This window comes from Salvia miltiorrhiza, chromosome 2, assembly GCF_028751815.1.
Source record: "Salvia miltiorrhiza cultivar Shanhuang (shh) chromosome 2, IMPLAD_Smil_shh, whole genome shotgun sequence".
NCBI classification, from domain to species: Eukaryota; Viridiplantae; Streptophyta; class Magnoliopsida; order Lamiales; family Lamiaceae; genus Salvia; species Salvia miltiorrhiza.
In genome coordinates, this window is record NC_080388.1 from 55,033,849 (window position 1) to 55,060,338 (window position 26,490).

At 38.4% G+C, this 26,490-nt stretch overlaps 3 protein-coding genes and 1 long non-coding RNA gene across 6 annotated transcripts; 2 read left to right on the plus strand and 2 right to left on the minus strand.

Moving 5' to 3' along the window:
• The first annotated feature begins 1,014 nt into the window (after positions 1-1,014).
• Positions 1,015-3,583, plus strand: LOC131010390 (uncharacterized). The gene is made up of 4 exons (XR_009096542.1): positions 1,015-1,354; positions 1,724-1,768; positions 2,052-2,910; positions 3,023-3,583. It is a non-coding gene; the product is annotated as an uncharacterized LOC131010390 (long non-coding RNA).
• A 1,123-nt stretch (positions 3,584-4,706) lies between these two features.
• On the minus strand, positions 4,707-6,663 carry LOC131010345 (uncharacterized). The gene is made up of 3 exons (XM_057937832.1): positions 6,342-6,663; positions 5,534-5,889; positions 4,707-5,445 (listed from the first exon to the last, which is right to left on the minus strand). The coding sequence occupies exons 1-3, from the start codon at positions 6,601-6,603 to the stop codon at positions 4,873-4,875; spliced, it is 1,191 nt and encodes a 396-aa protein (XP_057793815.1). The 5' UTR covers positions 6,604-6,663; the 3' UTR covers positions 4,707-4,872.
• A 1,548-nt stretch (positions 6,664-8,211) lies between these two features.
• On the plus strand, positions 8,212-13,223 carry LOC131010317 (protein ACCUMULATION AND REPLICATION OF CHLOROPLASTS 6, chloroplastic). Of its 3 annotated transcripts, none has more exons than XM_057937778.1 (6): positions 8,212-8,767; positions 9,679-9,903; positions 10,167-10,427; positions 10,502-11,468; positions 11,711-11,844; positions 12,743-13,223. In XM_057937778.1, the coding sequence occupies exons 1-6, from the start codon at positions 8,276-8,278 to the stop codon at positions 13,031-13,033; spliced, it is 2,370 nt and encodes a 789-aa protein (XP_057793761.1). In that variant the 5' UTR covers positions 8,212-8,275; the 3' UTR covers positions 13,034-13,223. The 3 variants fall into 3 exon arrangements, 2 of the variants coding, with proteins under 2 accessions (XP_057793761.1, XP_057793762.1); XR_009096529.1 differs by having other exon boundaries at positions 8,265-8,767; positions 10,502-11,464; positions 12,743-12,757; XM_057937779.1 differs by lacking the exon at positions 12,743-13,223 and having other exon boundaries at positions 8,238-8,767; positions 10,502-11,464; positions 11,711-12,363.
• Positions 13,224-13,864: 641 nt separating this feature from the next.
• On the minus strand, positions 13,865-18,712 carry LOC131010308 (kinesin-like protein KIN-7E). The gene is made up of 12 exons (XM_057937765.1): positions 18,542-18,712; positions 17,941-18,265; positions 17,780-17,869; positions 17,596-17,696; positions 17,407-17,520; positions 17,258-17,339; positions 17,109-17,176; positions 16,969-17,034; positions 16,574-16,698; positions 15,703-16,502; positions 14,493-15,633; positions 13,865-14,409 (listed from the first exon to the last, which is right to left on the minus strand). Exons 2-12 carry the CDS (start codon positions 18,149-18,151, stop codon positions 14,088-14,090), a joined length of 3,120 nt encoding a protein of 1,039 aa, XP_057793748.1. The 5' UTR covers positions 18,152-18,265; positions 18,542-18,712; the 3' UTR covers positions 13,865-14,087.
• Between the last annotated feature and the right edge of the window lie 7,778 nt (positions 18,713-26,490).

Consider the following 26,490-nt stretch of genomic DNA (forward strand, 5'->3'; position numbering starts at 1 on the left):
TCTATCAAGAACAATTTTAATGCAGAGTCCAACTACTATTCCAATCCCATGATTCTCATCACCAATAACTTTATTTTTTCAACTCCAGAAGCCACAATGATTTAAAAAAATGACCTATTTTGGGTGTTTCTTTGTAGGCATTTAAGTTTATTAGACTATGAATTAATGGGATAGAGACTTCTCCCATTAGTGGCAAGCAACAATTTGTAGTGTAGATGTGCAGGGCCGTATTTTGTGAGAAATAGGGGGAAAACCGGAAAAGTCTATGCTGCACAGTGTGCATGTGCACACTGTCGCTCGAATTTTGACATGTATTATTTCATTATAATCTAGTATGATTCACTTTTTACTAACCCAGACCGGTTCTTCACATCAAATACCGCCGGTTTATTGGATAACTTGGTTTTCGATTTGTACATGTCCTTGTTTTCCTAGAGTACCGTGTATGGCAGAGATGCATACTGTGCACAGTCAATGATATGCAAACCGTGCACCTTAACTTAAAGCATACCATGCACGAATAAACAAATTATGCATTAAAAATCATACCATGTACAGTTACCGTGCATTAGAAAATAATGCATGTTCTGTTATACCGTGTATCTTGCATGGATGAACATACCGTATTGCGTGTATTCGTGTAACCGTGTATAGTTGAAAACCATAGTTTTTGTGATATTTTTGTAATTAAATATCAGATATATCATCACTAATATGTTTTTAAATATCCTTTATTATATATGAACAATATCTTCGATATGAATGATTACTATAGTTTCATCTATAGATCAAACTATACTAATTGAATGAAATACTTTAGAACTAGTAAGTAAACTTCATAAAGAGTAATCATCCATGTAATACAAAACAAATGACTATTAGTTGAATAATATAGTAACATATGGCAATTACATATTTGCGTTAATATACATATGGGAAATGATAGAAAATTATGAAATCAACAAAATAATGGACAATCTCTTACAAGTCACGGTTAGGGCACACAGTTAGGGTGCGTTTGGTTTGTTGTAAAAGGGGTGGATAGCATAGGGATATAGGCTTATATGGGTGTTTGGTTTCTTATAAACAAATCCAACATGGCCCTGAGAATTGTAATGGCCCGATGCAAATTCACTGTAGATTCAGTGTTACCCAGCCGGCCACCCCCCTCCGATACATTTTCCAGATTTTAATACTACTTTATTTCTACCATAATTGCCCTCAACTTTTTCAAATTCAATCATTAAACTGTTCAAATTCGCATCCCCCAATTCTCTACCCAATTCTCTGCGCCTACCGGGAACTCTGATCTTCTTTGGAGAAAAATCGACGGAAGCAACTGAATCAAACCAAGGTACGCTTCAATTCCTCAAAAAAATCGAATTCTAACGAAGATCTACTGAATCTCTTCTCGATTCAGTGTTGGTTTACATATTGTATTTGGTTCTAGCGAATTTGGTTTATGAAAACCAATTCGCCCCTAATCTTGATTTCTATATTATTGATTGTTATTTCGACTTCCTCACTCCCCTCAATTTTGCAAGTAGTGTAATTTTTTCTACTAAAATGCTTCTTATAGAACTTCAAGGTGGAAAAAAAATACGCTAGGGTTCAGATTGAGATAATTTTTTTATGTAATTTTTTATTTATATAAATTGAGTTCGTTTGTTGATAATCTGTGGATGTGTTTCATAACCATGTTGTTGCTGTTTTTATATTTCAGGGACATCTGGTCCGAGGAACGCCATTTTGGTAACCCAAATACACGGTATACGTGATTTCCTCTGTTTATGCAATGCTTTATGTTAGACCCTGTATGGCTCGTCTTTATTTTGCCGATGATAGTGGTACTAGTTGTAGTTGATGCTTGTGGGTGTGGTTGCATGGACATAAACTGATGTGATTTTCTAGTTTAATTGGCTCTTTGTTCTGCGTTCAATAGTGATAATATTGTTTTATTTGTTGTGAGTAGTATAGTCATTTCCTTGTATTTATGTTTGGTTGGGACTGATTTGCATATTGGGCTATAATTGTGCCTTCTTGGTTTGTAGATGTCGGGGAGGGAACATATACGAGAATCTGATGTTGTGTATATGTTGGTGCAAGAGGTGTTGCGCCAACATTTGATGCAAATAGCTATTGTTGTTGCTTATGTTGATAGCTTGTGTTCAAGAAGAAGAACGCTTGAGGGGGCAGCTGCTCCTTACGGCTTGATATGTCGTATGCCTGATTAGGAGAGGCATTTAGGACAACTAATAGGCTGTAGTGATGTAGATTGTATCAATAACCTTCGCATGGACCGTAATGCATTTGGTCGTTTGTGTCAAATATTAAGGGATATGGAGGGCTTAGTTCATGGGCGACACGTTAGTGTTGAAGAACAAGTAGCTATGTTCGTCTCGGTCCTTGCCCATCACAAAAAAATCGAATAGTAAGGTTCAATTTTTGGCGTTCTGGCCAAACAATATCACATTACGTCCATGCCGTATTAGGGGCTATTTTACGATTACATGAGACATTTCTAGCAAAACCCGAGGCTGTCGCGGACGATTGCACAAACGATAGGTGGAAATGGTTCGAGGTACCTCTAGTTGGTTAATGTAGCTATTATATAAATTGACATATATACGGGCTACTTGTTGAGTTTTACCTGTGTTTACGGTTGTTTCTTATGTCTTGTGTAGGGTTGTTTAGGGGCATTAGATGGCACCTACGTGAATGTTTTGGTCAGTACTACCGACAAACCAAGATACATAACACGCAAAGGTGAAATTTCCACAAATGTTTTAGACGTTTGCGATCGCAATCTTCAATTCGTATATGCACTTTCCGGTTGGGAAGGGTCAGCATCGGATTGTAGGATTTTAAGAGATGCTTTGAATAGGCCACATGGATTAAAGGTGCCAAGAGGTAGTTAAACCCTTCCAATTCAGTTCCTTATGGCTAGTTACATGTTTATCCAATATGCCACCTAAAAAAGCTTACTAACAGTTGAGATTTTATTTCTTTGGGTTATATATAGGTAGATATTACTTGTGTGACAATGGCTATGCCAACAGCGATGGTTTTCTTACTCCCTACAAAGGCGTACGATATCACTTGAAAGAATGGGGTCCAATGGGTTCACGACCTCAAAATAAGGAAGAACTATTTAATCTCCGGCATAGCAAGGCGAGAAATGTGATTGAAAGAGCCATTGGCATCATGAAGATGCGGTGGGGAATTCTTCGATCCACTACATTCTACCCCATAAAGATTCAAAATAGGTTGATTATGTCGTGCTTTTTATTACATAACTTCATTCGTAGGGGGATGTCAATTGATCCGGTTGAACAACAATACGATGATATGCATGAGGGGCAGGGTGGTGTAGAATGAGAGGTTGATGACTTCGTTGACAGTATTGAAGCTTCACCTCAATGGAATGCCATGAGAGAAGCATTGGCTGAGGAGATGTGGAACCAATATCTAAATCCTAATTAGGTGAAACTATTCACAAACACCTCGTTTGTTATATAGAATGTGTTGCTTCTCACAGTGCATTAATCTTCTTATGTTCGACTTTGAAAACTGTGAATTGTTATATTTTTTGTTTTAAATTGGCATTTGATTTTATGTGAACTGTTATATTTTTTGTTTTAACTTGGCATTTCATTTTATGTGATTATTCACCTCGTGTGTAAGCATTTCGTGACATTCAAGAAACTAACAAAGATGGCTGAGACGCGATGGGAACTCCCTCGAAATGTTGTTCACGCTGACGATGCCGTGTGGGCTCGTCTTTTCGAGGTACTTGCCAACGGCATGTGCGAAATTTTTCCTAATCATTCTTGTTAAATAAGCACAAAATGATTGTTATATACTTTGTCTCTTTGAAGGAGAAAAGATTCTTCCAAGCATATCGCCACAAAGGTGAACCACAAATCTACAAGCTCGAGCAACTATTTGGCGTCGACGAGGGGCAACCCACTGTCATTAATGTGGATGATGACGAGCCACAGTGGGAGGAAGAGGCGAGCACAGAGGTCCTAGAGGAGAACTCATCTGGCGATGAAATTGTCTCACCGATTGCAAAAGCTGCGCTGAATGTGGTACGTAATATCTTTGACGATGGTGGCTCTTCAAGTGTTATCCCGGACACCCCCACGCAACCCTTGGACATCAATGCTCCATTCCGTCAGCCCCCGCGCAACTACAGCCTCGCAGTGACACACGAATTTCCACCACGAAACGCGTTCCCACTGAAGCCTAAAGACCACGCCAACACCCCGGATTCCGACAAGGGAGGTAGCTCTTGTGCATCTTCTTCGCCATATAAATGATGTAATTTGTTGTTGCAACTTCTTCGCCTCCGTTTATGGGAGCTCCTACTTATACATTTTGTGGGTTACCAATGGTTTAAGGGAGCTTTCTTTTTGGCTGATATGTAATAATTATGTAAGGGGGCGAAGTTGTTTAGTTGCTGGATTATGACTACTAATCAAATATGAAGTTGCTAAGTATTTCTCTATGTATGACGTGTGTTCCCACAAACTTTTTGTATTCCAATTCAAGGCTCAATTGATTAGCATTTCGTATGTCAAAATTTGCAAAATATGATAAGATTCAATGCAAAAGAAATTAAGCATCAAATATATAAGACGAAACTTCCATGTTTGAGCTTACTAATTAAATATACACATCAGGGCCGTCGGATTAAGGCTTCCTACAGTAGGCACTTGAAATTTCCACCTAAGTTCGAATACAAGCACAGATAGGTTTAATTATAGCGTTCATTAGCGCTTACAAAAACCAAGTCATAAAACACAAAATAGATCATCTCCTTATGAGATTCATACTTTAAAAACTACGTCAAAAGCTTACTTCTCCAAATCATTTCTTATATTTATCTTCGAGCAAGTGCATCACATAGTCGGGCTTCGCAGCGTCTGGTAGAGATGTGAAAATGTCCAAACGCTCGACTTCCTTTGCGAGCAAGTCACAAACTTCGAATATCGCTTTCTGAGTCAAACCGAGGATGACACTGAGCTGCACATAAACCTGCTTCCTTGCTTCGGCAATGTCGACATCGTGCCCCATTCTCTTCCCGATTGCATCCAAACTCTCCTTCGTGCCACGACTTATCTCAACCAACGTGTCACACACACCGCTGAATGCTTCACGTGTCTTACGCTTCCTGTTTATCACACGCGGTGTGACCTCAGGTAGCCTCGTCTCACTCGCACTCTCGGGTTCTGCAGTTTGCTCGAACACATCCTCCATTTGGACATGATAATCGCCTTCGCCTCCATGTTGATCAAGATCAATGGTGCGGTACATTTGGTGGGCTGCTTCCATCATGTCCTCGGCAGTATCACCGTTAGCTCTATCCTTGCCGAAGATTTCTCTCCACACATCTAGATATGGCCAGCTTTTATAGCGCATCAGCCTGGCGTTTGGATCCTTCTATAACACACGAAGACCATAATTTAGTAAACTATACAACTATTTCCACACATGTAAAACAACCTTACATAGGCTATGAAATTCAAACCTTCACGATTGCTTCCCATTGCTCATTGTTGCAGTCCACCATGTGCGTTCCGTTCGCATTGAATCCTACACCAGTCAACTTTAGCATCTCACAGAGCGAGTAGTAGTTCTTCTTCCAGGTAGTCGTCTTCGAGTTGATATGTGGCATTGCCTTTAGGCCAGTGGTAGGAAATTCCTTCCTCATGGCTTCCTCCAGTTTGGTTAAGTATCCCGCGCGAAAACCGTTATCAGATTTCCACCCTTGCACAACTAACTCTTTCAATGCTGCCAATAGCACTTTTTCCTCTCGTTCCGACCAGCTCCTACGTGTTTTGTCGTTCTTATTATTACGACAACCACGGGCAGCCTCATTGGTCCCTGTAACAATCGACAGTACACCACCAAAAAACACCATTAATTAGAGAATGCAAATCTGTTTCAAACATAAAGCGTTGATGCTCACATGGCGAGCTACAGAGTAACTATACATATTCTATTTAAATTTGTGTGTAGGAATCCTATAGCACATCTCGAATGAAGCATATTCAAGAAACATAAACCCAACATTAAAAAAAGAAGCTTCGTTAAGATCTAAGTTCAACCAAGCACTACACATGAGTTGTTTCATAATCTGCTATTAAAAATCTAAGTTCATTTGCAACAGCAAAACCCACAAAACAGGACATCATGGACTTCTATGTCGAACATCATCAAACAATAAAATAGAAACATCATCAACAACCCAAAAAGAGAAAAAAAAAATTAAAAAACAAAACCACACAGCAATGGCGAATCAATAGGACAAACGATATCACCGATATATCACAGACCTTGAGTTGCTGCTGAACTCATGATACCAGCTGGGTAGAACGTCTCCAATAGAAGAAAACGATCCGTGGAACCCTTATCCAAGCAAGCAGATGTGAAATCCTTCCAGATGTAGTGCGCGAATTTGGCGGGTGGAATATCATCTCGCCTCTCCAAATTCCTTATATTGTGCCGCATGGATTGCATAAGGGTGACTCTTGGGATTTTGCAATTAGTGGAGGGTAAATTTGTAATTCCAACATATAATCTAACTAGTAATACCATGAACCAAACATAAAATACATATGTTGCCCATCCTATCAAACACGTTTTTTTTTATTAATCCAGTTCAATCTAGCAAAGGAAATTGTAATTAGTGTATACGGACAAATCCATTCCTTCAAATCAAACATGCACGGGTTTAGCGTACATGGTTAGCGATTTCTTACATGGTTACACAGTATGTGCACGGACAAGAAACCCGTGCACGAATGATTATACCATGTTAAACACATCGTGTACGAATGAACATACCGTGTAGCGTGCATTCGTGTAACCGTGTATAGTTGAAAATTGAGAATTCTAAATCATTTTCCTAGTAATCTTATTATTTTATGATGACTTTGAAATCGTTCCTCGGTATTCTAATTTGGATTTGAGAATTGCATATAATTTTTTGTTAATATTAATGTATGTTGGGCTTTCAATTTTGGCGGTTATTGTATTTTTATTCTTAGTTAAATTTGTTATAACATTCAAAATAAACTAATTAACAATCCTTTACTACAAAATGGGCAAAATATTAAAAATACAACATCAAAGACATCTCAGGAACGAAGCTCAGATACATTTTTTGCGACGAAAATAATTTTCTTCGAAAGATGGAGGGGTACGAAAGGGATTTGTTAATGTTTGAAAATATAAAGAAGAAAAAAGGGAAATCTGAGATACCAGGTATGAATATTAAGGACAAATGTTTCAAAACACAAATTTGAAAAAGTGGAAAACAAGGACTGGTACAAACCGAAACCAGATTCTCCAATGAACCGGCGGTATTTGATGTGAAGAACCGGTCTGGGTTAGTAAAAAGTGAATTGTACATGTCAAAATTCGAGCGGCAATATGGATGTGCACACTGTGCAGCATAGACATTTCCAAAATAGTGGCGATAAAGAGAAAAACTATAGTGAATTTGGGTTTTGGCACCCAAAGGGACGAGGGGAGATTGTAAATCACCCAAAGGGATTCAAGCTTTTTGCAGGAAAAAGAGACACCGAAAGGGATTTGGGCTTTTTTTTATTTTTTATTTATGAGAAGATACATATATTAAATAGTCGAAAAGAAAATCTATGATTTATTTTCCATGAATAAATCCCACAAATTAGGACTTTTTCAAACAATTCAAATCTATCCAAATGTGGTTGCTCAATGTATAGAGATAATCATAAATCATAAATCTATGATTTATTTTCCATGAATAAAATAAAAAATTCAAAATTTAAAATCACAAATCGTTGTTTTATCAGCTTGTTTACGTAGAAATAAAACTTTTGAAAATAACTACAAATCTAGGATTATTTTGGAAACAAATAAAATAAAATATTTTTTGAAAAAAAAAATAATACTAGTGGAAACAAATTTAGGATTATTTTTAGGGGAATCTATAAATTAGTGGAAATAAATCAATAATATAATTTTGAAAACAAAAAAGAAAAATATCTAAAATTTTAGAAATATAACCTTCAAAAATAACTATAAATCGATTGGCTCAATTTTGAAAATAATATTTTAGAACTAAATAATAAAAAATCGGCCAAATTAATATTTAAGCAAGAATCAATTTTTTCGCTAGGTGTGTAAAAAAATCTTTACCGTTCTAAAAAAACAAAATTTATAGCAGGAGTATTTCATTTTCGTTTATCTATTGGTATAGTAAGTAAGAGTCACTGCCCCAAAAATGGAAGCTCTTACGCAGCTGAGCATTGCACCCTACCCCCGTCGCCTCCTCTCACCTCCACCCAACAGAAAACCTCACTTTAAACCTAGCGCCGCCGTCAGCGGCGGCCCCACCACCAGCAGATGGGCCGATCGCCTCTTCGCCGACTTCCAATTCCTGCCTTCCCCGTCAGACACTCCAGACGTCGCAATCTCTGCGCCGCCTCCGCCTCTTCCTTCCCTCCCGGAGCGCCTCGTTCCAATGCCGCTAGATTTCTATCGGGTTCTGGGAGCGGAGCCACATTTCCTTGGCGACGGCATTCGCAGAGCCTACGACGCTAGGGTTTCGAAGCCGCCGCAATATGGTTACAGCGACGACGCTTTGATTAGCCGGCGGCAGATTCTTCAAGCGGCTTGTGAGACCCTTGCTAACTCCAGTTCTCGCAGGGAGTACAATCAGGGGCTCGCTGATGATGAATTTGATACCATACTCACTCAAGTGCCCTGGGATAAGGTTTTCCTTCTAGAAATGTTACTTTTAAAAGCTAATTGTGAATATATTTTGCTTGCAATTGCTGTGAATTGGACTTTTTCTACTGGAATACTTTACTAAGAAGATGGCGAAATGGGGAAGTAATATTTTCTATTCCTACATTCGTATATTTTGTTTTATGGAGTATATACTATTGTCGAATATCGGAAATTCTTGATGTATAGAGTTTGGGGAATGTGAAAAGAAAATTGATACACATTTTGATTAAATCTCACCAAATAAGATATGTTTTTAGAAACCCTTTTTTTCGAGAAACAAGCAATTTGTGGATAGTGTTCATACTGCACTTGGGAAGTAATAATTGGTTTCTGTACGAAGATTTTTTGGGTCTTTCATTGTGAGATGGTTTACGTGAGCTCCCTTGTTATCGGGTCACTGTTACCGCTGGTTTACAATTATATACTATTTCTTATTTCTCATGACGTTTCTCCTTGGGATTTGTATTTATTGATTGCTAATTAGATGACTACTTCACAATATATTTGTGGAGTATGAAAAAACACCTGGGTGGTTTCCTTACAGTTTTTAAAATCACTGCTTTCACTACAATTGAAACATTGGAGCTTGTTCGATTGAGCACATTTAAGGAAACCCAACTTTGGGATCTATTTATTCAGAGAAATAGAAAACAATCCAATCTCTACCTCAGTTCACAAACATACATCTATAGTAACAATTATTTCCCACATTTCTAAAATATATACTACTAGTATTTGGCGTCTATATGTACTATCCCCCAATTCTATAACAAACATTGATGTTTACTAGTATTACACAACTCTCACAAAAATCAAGTCCTAATTCTTGAACTTCCCATTATCCAAATTTTAACTAGATACCCTCTTTAAATTTTGACCTGATGGGCATTCTAGGTTCCTGGAGCCCTGTGTGTACTGCAAGAAGCTGGGGAGACGGAGTTGGTTCTTCAAATTGGAGAGAGCTTGTTGAAAGAGAGGTTGCCCAAGTCATTCAAGCAAGACATTTTGTTGTCAATGGCGCTTGCTTATGTTGATTTATCTAGGGATGCCATGGCATTGTCACCTCCTGATTTTATCAGAGGCTGTGAAGTGCTTGAGATGGCACTCAAGCTATTGCAGGTAAGAATTTTGTTATCATCGTATACTTTGTATTCTTTTCACTAGTTCAAAATATAATTTTCAGCACACTCTGGCTGTCCGTGTTATGAAATGGACTGGGATCAGTTTTTGTTATTATTATTATTATTATTATTATTATTATTATTATTATTATTATTATTATTATTATCTTATCATCCATTTGGCCAGAATTCTTTGCACTGTGAAGTTCTTTTTTTTTTGTTTGCAAGTGTCATACATACATATGAATCTTCTTCACGCAGGAAGAAGGTGCAAGCAACCTTGCCCCTGATTTGCAAGCACAGATTGATGAAACCCTAGAAGAAATCAATCCCAAGTGTGTTATAGAGCTCCTAGCACTTCCACTGGGTGATGAGTACCAGTCAAGAAGAAGACAGGGTCTTCAAGGTGTGCGAAATGTTTTGTGGTCTGTTGGTGGAGGGGGAGCAGCTGCCATGGCAGGAGGATTCACCCGTGAAGATTTTATGAATGAGGTTTTTCTGCGTATGACTGCAGCAGAGCAGGTATTATTTTACTTTATCCAAATTATATGTTCAGGTCCCAGTTTATGTTCTTATATGATTCTTTTTCATGTAAGGTTGATCTGTTTGCTGCCACACCACGTAACATACCCGCAGAAAGTTTTGAAGCATACAATGTGGCCCTTGCTCTAGTTTCTCAAGCCTTCTTAAGCAAAAAGCCTCATCTCATTCAAGATGCTGACAACCTTTTTCAGCAACTTCAACAAACCAGGATCACTGCTAGTGGGGGCTCCTTATCTGCCTATGGCACCAGAGAAAATCGTGAAATAGACTTTGCACTTGAGAGGGGTCTTTGCTCTCTTCTTGTTGGGGAAGTAGATGAATGTCGTGCATGGTTGGGCTTGGATAATGAAGAGTCGCCTTATCGAGATCAGTCGATAATTAACTTTGTTATTGAACACTCTAGTGACAACAGAGAAGATGATCTCCTCCCTGGGCTCTGCAAACTATTGGAGACATGGTTGATGGAAGTGGTATTTCCTAGATTTAGAGAGACCCAAGATGTTATATTCAAGCTTGGAGATTATTATGACGATCCTACAGTTTTGAGGTATTTAGAGAAACTGGAAGGTCAGGGACGCTCACCCTTGGCTGCTGCTGCAGCTATAGCGAGGATTGGAGCTGAAGCTACTGCTGTGCTTGACAGTGTGAAGGTTAGTGCCATTCAGGCACTGCAGAGAGTATTTCCTCTTGGCAGTGGGGAAAAGAATATCAGACTTTATCAGAAGAATGATATCAAGAGTTATGGTCTGCCAGTTGTGAGTGGAGAGACTGGAATAGATCTTAATCAAGATGACTCCTACAGGTTTGGAGTTCCAGAGATGACTAGTCCTGATGAACTGCAGCAGCAAGAAATTATTACTAACAATATAAAAGATGCAACTATAAAGATCACGTGTGCTGGTGTGGCGGTTGGTCTTGCGACTTTAGTGGGGTTGAAATTCCTGTCACATCGCACTGGCTCTTCTGATTTACTTAAAGACCCTGGCACAACTGCTATCGCTTCTAATGTCATCAATGTGGGTACGGTTCAGTTTATTAGTGTAATTACTAATTATGTTACTTTAGTAGAAGCTCCTGAACCCAAATCTCCTTCTCCTCGGCATATAAATAAATAAATCAACCAGGAAAGAATGATTGGAAAGAAATCCTCTCCTTGGTTAAACAGTGGTTTAACTGAAGAGTATTAATGTATCATAATTTCTTCCAATTTATGGTTCTTGGTCTGTAATTTTTGTGGTTTGAAATATTTATATTATTCTCAGGTGGGCCACTAGTTGAAAATTCTGAAGAAGTACCCCGAATGGATGCAAGATTTGCAGAAAATCTGGTGCGCAAGTGGCAGGCTGTCAAGTCTCTAGCACTTGGTTCTGATCATTGTTTTGAAAAATTATCAGAGGTGAGAAACTAGCCAGTCATGCCTGGCTTTGACTTAATTGTTATTTTCTCTGTAAAACCCCCTACTTCTGGTACCTTTTAGCCCTTAGCTTAATTTGATTATGTTATCCTCGTAATCCTCATGGAAAATCAGATTCTGCCGTTAGTTATACATTAAGTAGAGGCTAGAAAATAAATAAATATGGTCGGAAAAACTCCTGAAGCATACTCCAGAAATTGCAATAATTGCTTGAGTGAGGCATCTTCTTTTCATCTACTCATATGATGATTCATAATCTGTTACAATTTTCAATGATTATTTCAGGTGGGCGAATCACTTCACTTGTATGAAATGATATTATGCGATATCGGTCATACAAAATGAAATTTGGCAGAATCTTTCTTTATACTCCCTCCGTCCCGCCCAAGATGCTATATATTCCTTTTCGGGTCGTCCCAACGAAGATGCTACATTTCTATATTTGGCAAAAATAAGGAATTTTAAACACTTAATTAATACTAATTAATTATTTCTTTATTACCTTCTCTCTCCTACTTTATCACTTTATTACCTTCTCTTTCTTACTTTATCACTTTATTACTTTCTCTCTCCTACTTTATCACTTTATTATTACACATTTAAAACATTAATCTACAACTCCTTAAATCCCGTGCCGAAAAGCAAATGTAGCGTCTTGGCCGGGACGGAGGGAGTAATTATTAGACATATTTATAGAAAGATGCACATTTCGCTATAAGTTCCACATTTTCCTCTAGAATTCTGATCTTTGTAAGTGCTCTGATTTTTAAGTTTTCATGATGGATTGTGCTTCTGCCTGTTGCATGTATAAGTGCATTATAGCTGGTAATTCACACTGCATCTCCCTTATATGAGTAAAGCAACTGAATTATGGTGCTAGGTATTGGATGGTCAAATGCTAAAGATCTGGACCGACAGAGCTATGGAAATTGCTCAGCATGGCTGGTTCTGGGATTATCAACTTCTGAACCTTAATATTGATAGCGTGACTGTGTCAGTTGATGGTCGTCGTGCTATTGTGGAAGCAACTCTTGAAGAGTCTGCACAGTTAACTGATGGGGCTCACCCGGAGCATAATGACTCGTATAGTACAACATATACAACGCGGTATGAGATGTCATTTTCAAAGTCAGGCTGGAAAATTGTCGAGGGAGCTGTTCTCAAATCGTAAATCCGTTGTTAAACTAACCTTTGTGTACATGTGATATTTTGTACAATTTGCTGGCTCTTCATGAAGGCTTATGGTATTTACAGAGGGTGAAATTCCATTTTCCTGCCATCTTCGTACATAGGTGAAACCATGTTGTATACATGTTCGAGTTGAACTTAGAATGATGCAAAATAAAATTTTTCGAAAGAAAGCCAATGACTGCTCATCACATTCAATTCCGAGCTAGCCTATCGGGCTGTTGGGTGGGTCATTTCGTTTGGGCTATAAATATTCTTACAGTTGATTATTATTGGTCCTAATTTTTCTTTGTTGGTAAATTACATAAGTAAATAAAAAAATTTAAAGATTGCACGACGGTGGACTTGAACCCAGCATCTCAGACATTGAGTATTAACAACCTACCGTTAGGCCAACGAACGCATGGTACTAATTCTTGATTCTTCTTACAGGCTAACAAGTTTATGAAAGAAGTTGGCATGTTTTATAATGTAATTAAATGAAGGCAGTTGTTGAGGGAGGAATAAGAAGAGGAAAGGAAAAGAACAAAAGAAAATGTTAAATTTGACTTGTGAGTAGTACCAAAAGGATCAACAACTATGATAATATTATGGATCACATATTTAAACACGAGTTTCTCTGTATAATACTGCGTACTATCTATGAGTTTCATAACATGAATAAATTCATGAATATACTGATCAAATGAAAAGATAAGAATTAGTGAAAGTTATGACCCAAAAACTAAATGTCGTCAAGTCTTATAGATTTTGAGCTGAATTGACAAGTATACAAAAATATATGTATATGGAAAATTGCCCCATACATGAAGAGTGTTGAATAAAGATATGGTTTTGACTAAATTCATAATGTTAGAGCCTCTTACTTGTATGTAAGTTATGAAGCAATGATAGGATGAATTCACATACTGCAGTGGAGCTTTAGTGTATTAGGAAGGGAAATAAGAAAGAGGAGTTAGGGTCTCAACAATGTATCGTATATACAGACGGTAGTCGAAAACCTAACAAAAAAAATACAAAACCATTTGATGGGTAAATCAGATGATGGAAGGAATGGGATGCCTCCAGCTGAATGACTTGGAGTTGGTCTGTTTGGGGACTAAGGTGAGGCCAAACATTTCTTTGGGGGCCTGCCCTGCTTCCTTGAGCCCAGCCAGTTTGGCCACGATTGCGGCGCTCTCGTTCACGTGATCCATGTCTTTGGTATCAGTCCACAGCTTACGGCACAGCTGCAGCCTCCTCTGCTTTGATTTCACCTCTATGCCCCACTTTTGGAATAGAGCTTCCCTCTCCTTGTTGGTGAGCTTCTTCAGCATCCGCCTGCTCAGCATCTCGCGCTCGCGTTGCAGAGCCTTTGGGCTGAGTTGAAACAAAACAACCCATTGGTAAAGCATGCATGACCTATCTGTCTATCTATCTATCTGTCTATCTATGAATCGTACCTTGAAGGGACCTCATCTTTGGCGTCTTTGTTTCCAGCTTTGAGGAAGGTGAGGCGGCGGTGCTCTACTTCCATGTAGACTGCATCTGATGGATCTCCTTTGAAGAGAAGGTAAAAGTAGCTCCTATGGACAAGAGGGATGTGGCATTCGTCCCAGAGTTGGATTATCTCTCGCTTCCGCCTTTCGAACTCAACCTTCCAATCTGCATCACTTTCTTCCTTCTTAGCTTTAGTAGGTGTAGCAATCTCTTCACCGCCATTTGACCTCCTATCCTTCTTACTCTTACCTTCTTCCACTGCCTTTTCCTTCTTAGCTTTGCTACCTGCACTTTCTTCAGCTGTCTTTTCCTTCTTAGCTTTGCCTTGTGCAGCACTACTCACCTTGTTCGTTTCCTGTTGCTTCACTGTCTTAGGTTGGTGGGACTCAATGCTCATAGATTTTCCCCTTGTGGAGTTTTGTCTTGTCAGAGCAACAGCACTATTCGACTGTTTTCTTACATCGGATGAGTTCTGTCTAGACAGAGCATCATTGTTAGACTGCCTTCTTGCATCAGACAGCCTCCCGGAATCCTGTCTGGATAGAGAATCACTAACAGATTGCATCGTTGCATCGGAGAACCTCCCGGAGTCCTCTCCGGATAAAGAATCACTAATGAAGTGCAGCTTAACGTCGGAAAACCTCTCCGAGTCCTGTCTGGCTAGAGAATCAGTAATAGACTGTATCTTTGCATCAGAGAGTCTCCGCGAGTTCTCTCTGAGCAAAGCAGCCAGTGTCTTTTTACCGGATATCTTCTCTAGAATCGGTGGTGTTTCACTCGCATTCATGATCGATGCCAGGATTGCTTCACAGTTTCTGGTCCTATCTGTTTTGGGACTCAGATCAGATGCATTCAAGTCCGAGGAAGCAAGAGATCGCCCTATACAGTGTCTGCTCCCATCAGTTCTTGGACTCAGATCAGATGCATTGAAGTCTGATGAAGCAAGAGATCGCCCTATACTGCTTCTGCTCCTATCTGTTCTTGGACTCAGATCAGATGCATTGAAATCTGAGGAAGCAAGAGATCGGCCTACACTGTTTCTGGTCCTATCTGTTTTTGGACTCAGATCAGATGCAATAAAGTCTGAGGAAGCAAGAGATCGCCCTACACAGTTTCAGAAAGAATTAGTCACGAAAGATGAAGGCCGACTACTACTAGTGCTACGACTAGTACCTGAGAGGCGCTCTCTGGTGCGTGGAGAGGAAGCAGTGGACAAGTGATGGCGTGGGGAAGAAGAGAGATTGCGTGGCGAAGAAACACTTGACAAGGAGTTGGAGTTTCTTGAGAGGGAGTTTCTTGAATTGGTGCAATTCTGTTGAGCCATCTTCTCCCATCCTTGGCATGGATCGGGGCCGAAGTACTTGTCGATGCAGATTCTGGGTGACATGGTACCGGACAGGAACTGCTCTTCGTTGTTGTCGGGGAACTGATCCGCAATCCTGGGTTGGTATCTGCCAGACTGCGACACAACGTCCAACCTGAGGGGATCCATGAGCTCGGAAGCTTCGGAGGCCGGATATTCATCAGTCCAGGAAGCTCCGTCGTGACTCCAAGATCTTGAGGTTTGATGGTGCAGCATATTCTCCATGCGAGACTGAGCGAGATCGCGTTGATTAATGAGCTCTTTTATCTGTTGATCCATCTTTTGAATGAGAAGTTCCTTCTCTTTGAGAGCAGTTGGGGCGGGGTTGGAGTGGGAGTGAATCTTCTTCAACTCAGACTCTAGCCTGGCTAATTCCTTCTGGAGCTGCTTGACGAGTGCCTTCTCGGACATGACCACATTGACTTGGGCGTTGGTGTGAACTTGCTTGGCGCAGTTGGCAAAGTGAAGGGTGTTCCTCGACTGCTCCACGTGGCTGTGGGAAGGGCTCATGGTGCATATGATAGCAGTCCTCGCGTTCCCACCCAGCGAGTTCTGCAGTATGCGCGTCAGCTTCGAGTCTCTGTATGGGATGTGCGCATTTCTTCCTTTGCTGCATCACAACACCTATCAATCCTGTCTCAAACTTCAAACCAAACAACCCATTCAATCAAATCAAATCACCTTAGTTTTCGGATCACAGTTCCAAGGGATAGTAGACTGCGGTTTATGTGGCACCCTTCCTTGAGCCGTGTTCCAGCTGAGTTGGTTTGAGAAGCACGTTCACTCCCAGCCAGATCAACAAAATTCTGTCATGCATTTATCACTACGCTTAATACTATATCTAAATAATCATTTTATTCTTCTCAAAATTATAGTAAATACTACTTCTCAACATGGTTTAAACTACTGTTTTGCCCTCGATTCACGTGAATTAGCCTTATTAAAAAGCTTCGTGGTTTGTCAATACAAGGCAAAATGAAGTCAAGGAGCTTTCGTGGTTATGAATTATTTATCATTTTTTGTGATTATGATAACAAAATTGATGTTTTATTAGTTCATGAGAAAGTATTTCTTACCACTGAAGCTGTTAAAGTGCTAGAACTTGGCACTCCCATGTACTGAACAGCTTCACTTTCAACAGTCTGCAGCATTTGAAAACTAGTCGATCAACTCCCCAACCTCATAACACAAATAAGCTGACTCAAAAAGTATATACCAAGCGCAGAATTTGATGAGATCGAGAGCTGAGTTCGTTGAGATTAGTCTCGCCTATTCGCCTTTGAGCTGAAACAAAAACCACACAAGATGGTGCTTGCTAAGTGTAAATCCATGAACTCTAGTGACAAGTCATGACTACTTTCTTACCTTCACAAATAGATAACAACTCTCTTAGCTGGTGCGAGTCCTTTAAGGTCACCTCTGTAAGCTTATCGACTATAGTCCCTCTCTGCAGCAGAGAAACAAGCATTAAGGATGATTCAAAAAAGAGTAACAACAGAGACAGTAAGATTCACCTCCGGATCATCAAGAAGTCTAAGGGGAGTGCCATCAGATTGCAGAAGGTCCCTCACTGCTTCATTGTAGATCTCCATGGCAGAGAATTTTAGAACGAAGTTTCGCTCATGATGCTATATATATGCACCAAGTGAGGCGATTAGTATGGAATTTATGTATAAAGAGAATAGGATGATGAAAATAATAACCTTGTGTATGTAGTCGTATATATCAGCTATGGCACATTCTGTGATTCCACACATAGTGAATGTCTTTCCACTGCCTGTTTGGCCGTACGCGAAGATAGTTGCTGGAGATGACCAAATTCCAAACATGCCCATCACAAAATGTATATTTGAAGGCTATTTATATTTATTGAAGTTAACTACTCACAGTTTATCCCACTGAGCACAGAGAGTGCAATCTTCTTGGCAGCTTCCTCGTAGACATGCTTTGTTGGAGAGTTAACCCCAAAAACTCTATCTGCAGTCACATAATATATATAATTAAGCTCTTCATTTGTTGCCTTTTTTGATTTGGTTTTGTGAGATTACCGAAGGTGTAGGCACTGGGAAGTTGAGAACGTTCTTGAAGAGTGTTCTTGAAAATGATGGTGGTGTTGTTGATGCACTCCCAATCCGACAAATCATTCTTTGAGATTTCCCTATCACTCAGAGGCCTAACCCTCACTGCAACATAGATTTTCTCCTCATGTGCACTTGCATTCTCCCATTCCACCATCTCATCTCCACAAACCGATGCCATTTTCTAATCCTATTTTTAATTCCCACCTCAAGAAGCTGCCCTCTGCCCTCTCTTTTTAACAAAGAGAGGGACTTATGTCCCCACCTTTTACGTTAAGCCTCTGCTCTCCTTTATCTGCATCAACATACATATATATCACATCTCTCAAATATTGATTGTTCAAATAATGTAACAACATCTTATTACATTTCTATCTAATCTAATAAATAATTTGATTTTGCATGCATGCGTACAACTATAGATGTACTCATAAACATGAAAAGATGTAGTGCAAATGGAAGTTAAACTGCAACCTTTTACATCATGCAGATTAACGTAAAATTTTCATGAATAAAGCACAAACAAAGATACATATAAGTAAAAATCAGAAAATGGGTAAAGTGAGTGGACCTTATATGTAGATGTAGATATATATGAAATTGTGGATTGATTATGTTCTGGAAATCGCAGGCTTAGATTTTCCTAAACTGAGAAATTAATTAATATGGTATATGCAAGATGAAACTATAACCCATTGTAGGGTTGGAGAAACGAACACATACACAAAAAAGAGAATGAGGAGAAAGAGAGATATTTGGTTATGGTTGTGAAAGAGAGACATGCTGATACCGTAAATCACGCCAAAATCTCTAATTCGGACAGTTCACAGAAAACATCGGACAAATATAAAAATTAATTGCCTACACAACTTTTCTTTGCTAAAGATATCTATATGCACATTGCCTATACATCTCTGTTTATTGTAAATATAAGTATTTCTTTTTGTGTTAATACTTCTAAATAACCAGTTTACTTAATGAAAATTATAGTAAAAATAATTTTTTGTGTTAGTTGACTATTTTATCCTTAATGAAAATTATAGTAAAAATATATAAAAGAAAAAGAAATACTCCTATATAAAAATTTGTAAAAAGAAAAAATTTAAATTTAATCCCACGTTGCCCCCTTCCCCCTTCCCCTTCTCCTTATCCGCCAACTATGCAGACCGCCGGCGACACTTCTCCGCCAAGTTGCGCCAACCCCTTCCCCCTCCTCTTTCCCTTTCCTCCTCTCACCAATTACCCAGGCCTGTAGGCCCTTCTCTCCCCCATCCCCCTCCCTCCCCCCACCCCCATCCCTTCTTCTCTGCAGCTACCTTCAGTCCGCCCCGTTCTCTTCTTTCCCTTCATCTCTACATCGGAAATCATACTCGTCCGATCTTGTTGTAGTCCCCCTCTCTCCCACTCCCTTTTCCTTCTGCAACTGCAACTCAACATCCATCGATTATTCTGCTGTGATTTTATTTTGATTTTTGTATTGAAATTGATAAAAGAAGGCTCGACGGTAGGTTCCGGCGGCGGTGATGTTGGTGCTTGATGGAGGTGATGCAAGCAGTGGCGTGACCTCCTGACTAGAAGAGAAAGACGATGGAAGTTTTTTTTTTTTTTTCTTTTATATTTTGATTTTTGTAAATATATTTTTAAAAAGATTTTATTTTAAATTATTGATAAATAAAATACAAGGATACTTTGGTAAAAGTATATATAATTATGGTTATTATTAACCTTTGCTATATCAAAATGGTTATTTTAATATTTGCCTCTTTCTTTTTTGATGAATAATATATATATTTCCTTAGTCACACCTCACTTGCCTAGTTTTCTCGACATAGTTATTTACGAAATAAGATTGTAATATAAAAATGTATGGGTTCATATCATATTTATTGTAGTGAAAATTGATTATTTGAAAAGGAAATTTGTCAAGTTAAATAGGACACCCGAAAAAGAAATACATGCCAAATTAAGTGGAGCTGAGGAGCATAAGTTATTTCTCTGAAATTGTTTAGGGATTATGAGAAAAAAAAATTCCCTTATTAGAGCATCCGCAATGCCTACACGATAGCTGCTTACTCGTGTAAGTGTACTATCGTGTAAGCGTTGCGGGCGCAGCTTACACGAGGGCTACACGTTCTATCGTGTAGCCCTTTAAACGGTCGAAATGAGGCGCGTCTATATAAAAAAAAATCAAAAGTTCGAATTTTGAATGAATTGGCAGCTTTGACTCCTCGGTTTCTGTGCCGAAATTTGACCGTTTGAATTTTTTTTTTAATTTTTTTTCTTCTCTTTATAAATCCATCTTCCTCCTTCTTCTTCCTCACTTTCACTCCACAATTCTCCTTCTTCTTTCAATTTCTTTCCTTCTTCTTCCTCCTTCAAGCGCTTTCATCTTCTTTCTTCCGAAAATGGCGGAATCCGACCGCGATTCTTCGTCTGATTCATCCGACGGTGTAGCTCATGCGATGACGAAGGTGAAGGAGCAACCAATTGGAGAGATGACGACGCGGGACATGGGGCGTCTAGCAGTGACTCGACGGAGAGTGGTCGAGCAACCCCAGTTTCATTCGAGGAATATGTGCAAAGAGATGTCCTTCTCCGAGATAGGCAGTTGCACGCCGCGCTCCAATATGATTTGATGGAGCATGTTTGGGCACGTTTCGGACCTCTAGGATCGGAATAGTTATTTGTAGGATTTGTTTTTATTTTATTAAATTTTATGTAATTTTTAGGATTTCAAAATTAATGCAATTTAAATTTGAAGTAAATTGTGGAATTTAAATTTATGATATTAAACTTAAATGAAAAATGAAAAAAATCAAAACTAATGCTATCATGTAAGCTATCATGTAACCCCACTGCAGCATCTTTACATCATGTGGTCCCCCATCATAAAGTAGGCTATCATGTAAGCTATCATGTAACTCCATTGCAGATGCTCTTAATATCGAGAAGAAACTTGAATTATATTTTCTTGATTAAGTAAAACCTAAAATACAACGTGCTATTTGTAAACATTAACAGAAATAGCAAACGTTGTACGTGTAATTAGTGTTAGCTTATTTGATAAAAATAAAAAATATAGATATAATAATTATTATATTTATTTTTTAATAGGTTAATTACGCGAAAAATCATGAATTTTGATCGAATTTTCAAACTTTCCATAAACTTTTTTTTAATCAAAAATTCCCTGAATTTAATCGTTTGAACAATTTCTCCATGATTTTTTCCTTCGGTGAAGCTCCGGGCTGACATGGCAATTCTTAGGCAATACGAGCTGACATGACGCTTATGTGGACCGAAAATTGACACATGAAAAATAATATAAAAAAAAACATTAAAAAAAAGCAAAATTGAAAAGAATTGTTCTTCTTCTTCCCCAAACATCCATCGCCTTCGCCAAGGACATGAATGTGAACCTGCAGATTAACAAAATGGACAACTTCCACCTCCAAAATCTCAACTCACAAGCCATCAACTCCACCGCGGGCGAAACACTGGTTGTCTGCGCGCAGTTTCGGCTGCACAACCTCAGCCACAACGCCCCCGACGACAGAACAGAGTTCCTGAGAGTTCCTCCAGACCTCTACCGTCGCCGTCCACCGTAGACCTCGCGTCGTTCCAGAAATTCTTCTTATCCCCAGACCTTCCGCGCCACCGTTCACCACAGACCTCGAGCCATTCCAGAAATTCTTCTCTCCCCCAAAAATTCTAGGGTTTGCGCCCTCTTTCGTGCGGCGCCGCCACCCGACATCGCTCGGTCGTTGTCCTCATCGTGTTCAGCCTCACAAATTGACCAGAAATTCTTCCCTCCCCAATTCGTGCCCTAGCTTCTCCATTAAAGTCGTAGCCACCGCCTCAGCCTTCAAACTTCGGCGCCATCGCCGTGTTTCCATGCGTTCCCCACTCTCATTTGTGCCCTAGTCTTATTTCCTCTTCGAAATCGAGTCCAACTCTCATCTCTCTTGCTGAATCTGGTTGTCTCTGACTCCGGCGAGTAGCTGACCTGAGGCTGCCACCGCCAAGCGAGCAGTCCCGACGACGTCTCATCAGTTTTACGGATAGGAGGCATGGATGGGGCTTAAAACGACGTCGTTTTACCCCCAACTAAAAGACGTCGTTTTGGTTCCCGTCCGGTGGTGCCATGTCATATTTCAGGTCACTTAAAAATGCCATGCCAACATGGGGATTCTTGAAAATCATGGAAAAATTGTTCAGACGATTAAATTCAGGGATTTTTTGCTATAAAAAAAATCATGGAAAGTTTGAAAATCCGACCAAAGTTCATAATTTTAGCGTAATTAACCCTTTTTTAATTAGTAATTTGATTTATTTTATTCTACAATTATATTGAAACATCTTTAAAATAATATTCAATAAATTCTATAAATAAATAAATTTCGTCAGTCCCAACTTGGGCCAATTAAAAAAATCAATAACTATCTCTTAAAAACATGCATCTTTTGCCATTTTGAGTCGTCTCATAATAATATGCACTTTCTATCTTTGAACACTACCACACCACAATTTTTTTATAATGTGTCCCTTATTTTCATACTTATTCACAAAAAATCATCATGGCCCACCAAAATACACTCTCATCTAACTAAACACTTTACAAAGTGGCATTTTCCACTCACAATAAACTCTCATCTAATATATTTTTAAAACCCGTGCCACTCATATGCTGCATGTTTTTAAAAGATGGGGAGAGTAATTTTTTGTAGAACCCCATTAATTTATAAATATATAGGTCCCGTTAATATTATAAATTAATCATTATTAAAATATTAAAATTATGAATAGCATGTTAACTTATTTATTTATATAATAGTGAGATTGTTATTTTCATTTATTTAGTTAAGTATTTAAATTTTGTAGGGTATTTATATTTTTCAAGATTCTAAAAAGAGTTTCAGATATATATATCAAATAAAATTGGAATAAAATAATGTAATTAATTAATATATTTTTGTAGTATTTTAATATCTAATGAATTTATATATTTTTCTAAATACTGGAGTATATAATATATAATTTACATAATTGCCCTTAAAATTAAATATATAATAGAGATATATATAATAGACAATCTATATTTTATGCCAGAGACACTTTTTCTATTAATATAAATTAAAAAATTTAGACGCATTTATAAATTTTGAATGGTCTCACACTTGACTACGAGGGTGTTTGGTTGAGCTTATAAGCACTTTAAAGCAACTTATAAGCTGTTTAGGAGCTTATAAGGTCCTTCAAAGTATTTGGCAAAATAAGTTCATAAATGTAACACCCCGTATTTTGAGAAACTATTTGTGCCCTAGCTCGATTTAAATTGAGTTTTAAATAGTAGCTAGAGGAATTATGCACGTGGGCGAATAAATGAGATAAGAATTTTTTTTTGAGTTTAATAGGCGGCGATATTATTTTCTCGGGCCTTATAAATCCTATTATGGAGAAGCCTATCTTCGCCCTATATGTTTATTGAGATATCTATGTGATATTAATATTTTACGTGGTAGAATATTCACATATGATTTTTGATGCATCGTTATTATGATATTGTAATACCATAAGTTTTTCCCACACGGAGATAAATATATTTCCGTGGGATATATTCCTACACACTAAATTAGTGATGTAAGTCATTCAAGCATATATGTATATATTTTTCTATATCTCTCTCTCTCTCTCACTCTCTCTATCTCTCGATCTCTCTCACTCTCTCTCACTCTCTCTATCTCTCGATCTCTCTCACTCTCACTCTTTCTCTCGGTCTTACTCTCTCCCTCACGCACTCCCTCCCCTCTCCCTCATTACTTCTTTCTTCACCATCAATGAAGCACACATGCAAGCATAGTAAACACCCTAAAAGGCTAACCTATCTAGCCAAACATAATCCCCATTTTTAAGCTCTCACAACACATGCACACCTTCCTCTCATATCTCTCTCTCTCGTCCCTCACTCTTCTCTCTTCTCTCCCCCTCTCTTCTCATTCTCTATTCACCTCACCTCATGACATCCTCAACCATTACTTCTTCATTTACTACAAGATTGGGCATTAATGGAAAGATCACACATGCACATGCAAATCTCTCCCTCTCCCTCCCTCATACTCGGCTCTCTCTCCCTTCTCTCTCCTCTCCTTCTCTCTTCTCATTCTCCTGCACCATTAAGAGGGTGACATACTCACCATTTATCATCCCATTTAATTGCAAGATACACATTGAATGAAGCAATCACTCCATCACATCATCTCATCAAAGCTCATCAAAGCAAGCTTCCCTCTCTCCTTTTCTACTCCCTTCGGCAGCCCCCTCCCCTCCTCACTCCACCACACTTCTCTCCTTGTTTCACCATTTTTGGAAAGGATTAAGGAAGCCAAAAGTGCTACCCTCACACCAAGCTATCAAGTGTACTTCAATCTTCAAGCACAAACTCCAAGAGGCCTACGCATCATCCTCTACTCCACCTCCATTGATCTTGTTGGTAGCAACCTCAATCCTCCTCTTATGTTATATATATACTTTCCTTGATGTATAAGCATGTATATTGAAGTATATTGAAGCATGATAGTCCCCTCTCTACTCTTGTAATTCTCGAAAATCTTGAAAAAAGAAAGCATGATGAATTCTTTCAACTTTCCACTACCTTCATGTGTTCATACACCTCTACATGTTAAATGCATGAGAGGAAGAGATATATTCTTGAGAACCCTTGAAAGGGCTATATGTTATGATAAGTGAAGCATGATGAGTTATTAGTGTGAAAATGCATGAGAATGATGGTGAAAGCATGGATCTAAAAGGATATGTGTATATGTGATAATTTCAACCATTTTGAGAAGTTTTCTTACGTTCTGGACTGATCAGTCGACGAGGTTTCCCTCGTCCAAAAATCTTCAAAATTGTACAGTGTGTAGATATATGTGTCTTGAGGACGCTGGTAAAATTTCAAGTCATTTGGACTTCGTTTACTACCTTTTTAAAATGTAAAACTTTTACTGCACATTTCCGCCGGAAATCTAGAAGGGCAGTCCCTTGAGTCACACTTTTCAGTGACCTCCAAATATATTCAGCCTCCCAAATTTTTATGGTAGAATTATACATGTGTTATACAGATGCGTGTAAAATTTCAAACCCTTTGGCCAACTCTTACTATTTTTCAAAAATCCTAGCTTCCAGTCGTGCAAAACTGCCGAATCTGGTAGACTGTGGGAAAACACCCATATCTCTTAAACCACTTGGAGTTTTTCACTCTACTTTTTTTTAAACGAAACTAGACTCAAAGAGGTTTTCATCTGTATAAGTCTCGAATCCAGGAGGTTCCTGAGTTAAAGCAGTTTATTCGTTAAAGTTGAGACAGAACAGAATGTTAAACTGGTAGTGTTCGAAAATTTTACCTTGATTTTGTGTTAAGAATTTTTAAAGAGCTTTGGTGGAATTATACACCATGATATGGCATGAAAATGCTATTAGAAAGTTTTGTAAATATTTTCCAAAGCTCACATGAATATTTGAGTATTTATTTACAAGGAAAAAGATTTCAAGTTCATAGAATGACTTTTAAGTCATTTGACTATTGAGATAATTCATTTATATTATTATGTGAAATATTTGTTTATTTGAAGCATGAATGACTATGTGATTTTTATGAATGCTATTTACCTAGGATTGAGAGTCTTTTAATTGGATAAGATATCCAATTAGATTGGGAGGTCCAATTGGGTAAATAGTGGAGAAGTTATAAGATGAGTTTAAGCATTGATGCAAGTATAAGTATTAGATATTAGTTAGATTAAATTCTAACTAGAGTTTATTTTGTCACATGGCAATCTAAACCACGTGCGCCACCAAAGGTTCGAGTGACAGCCGGCGTTAGTATGATCCCGAGCGTTGTGTCATCGACTCCTGAGACAGGTGGGCTTTATTCTAACTCTATTATGGCAAGCTACCATAATAATGAGTTCAAATGCAAAGTATTATGAAAATAAAGCATGATGAAGCATTATTGATGAGTACTATGAAAATGAAGCATGTTGAAGCATTATTGATGCATATTATGAAAATTGTCATCTTGCCATATATATTATTGATAAGAATGAGATATGGTATGTTGCCTCTATGAAAGACATGATTATGATCATGATGCAAGATATCGGCCTTTGACTGATTTATATTACAGTAAAGGTTTTGTGCGCAGAGGTGATCGTGAGCCGTCTCTAGTCGGCCGGTCACGGTGATTTGAAGGAGGCCTCCTTCTCTTCACCTAGTATATATATATGTTATATGAGTTCTCATAGTTGGCACACACCGTGAATATATTGTCTGCAGACTAATGATATTATTATGATGATGCAAATGAGTTTATGACAGAAAAACGTGAACATGTATTTTTAATCTCATGTAAATCCTGTTGATGCATTGAAAAAGGCAAGATTGACATATAGCTTTAAGAGCAACATTTCAATTATTTCCGGCATGAGTCCACTGAGTGCTTTTTGGTACTCAGCCCTGCAT

What these genes read in the sequence shown, in the direction of transcription:
- LOC131010345 (XM_057937832.1), bottom strand. Translation starts at nt 6,603, where the DNA reads ATGGTATTACTAGTTAGATTATATGTTGGAATTACAAATTTACCCTCC. An exon ending in GAGTTCAGCAGCAACTCAAG is followed by an intron (nt 5,890 to 6,341) that starts GTCTGTGATATA and finishes CGATTGTTACAG; the next exon opens with GGACCAATGAGGCTGCCCGT. An exon ending in AATGGGAAGCAATCGTGAAG is followed by an intron (nt 5,446 to 5,533) that starts GTTTGAATTTCA and finishes CGTGTGTTATAG; the next exon opens with AAGGATCCAAACGCCAGGCT.
- LOC131010317 (XM_057937778.1), top strand. Translation starts at nt 8,276, where the DNA reads ATGGAAGCTCTTACGCAGCTGAGCATTGCACCCTACCCCCGTCGCCTC. An exon ending in CTCAAGTGCCCTGGGATAAG is followed by an intron (nt 8,768 to 9,678) that starts GTTTTCCTTCTA and finishes TGGGCATTCTAG; the next exon opens with GTTCCTGGAGCCCTGTGTGT. An exon ending in GTATGACTGCAGCAGAGCAG is followed by an intron (nt 10,428 to 10,501) that starts GTATTATTTTAC and finishes TTTTCATGTAAG; the next exon opens with GTTGATCTGTTTGCTGCCAC.
- LOC131010308 (XM_057937765.1), bottom strand. Translation starts at nt 18,151, where the DNA reads ATGGCATCGGTTTGTGGAGATGAGATGGTGGAATGGGAGAATGCAAGT. An exon ending in GTTGTTATCTATTTGTGAAG is followed by an intron (nt 17,177 to 17,257) that starts GTAAGAAAGTAG and finishes TTTTTGTTTCAG; the next exon opens with CTCAAAGGCGAATAGGCGAG. An exon ending in ACTGTGATCCGAAAACTAAG is followed by an intron (nt 16,503 to 16,573) that starts GTGATTTGATTT and finishes GTTGTGATGCAG; the next exon opens with CAAAGGAAGAAATGCGCACA.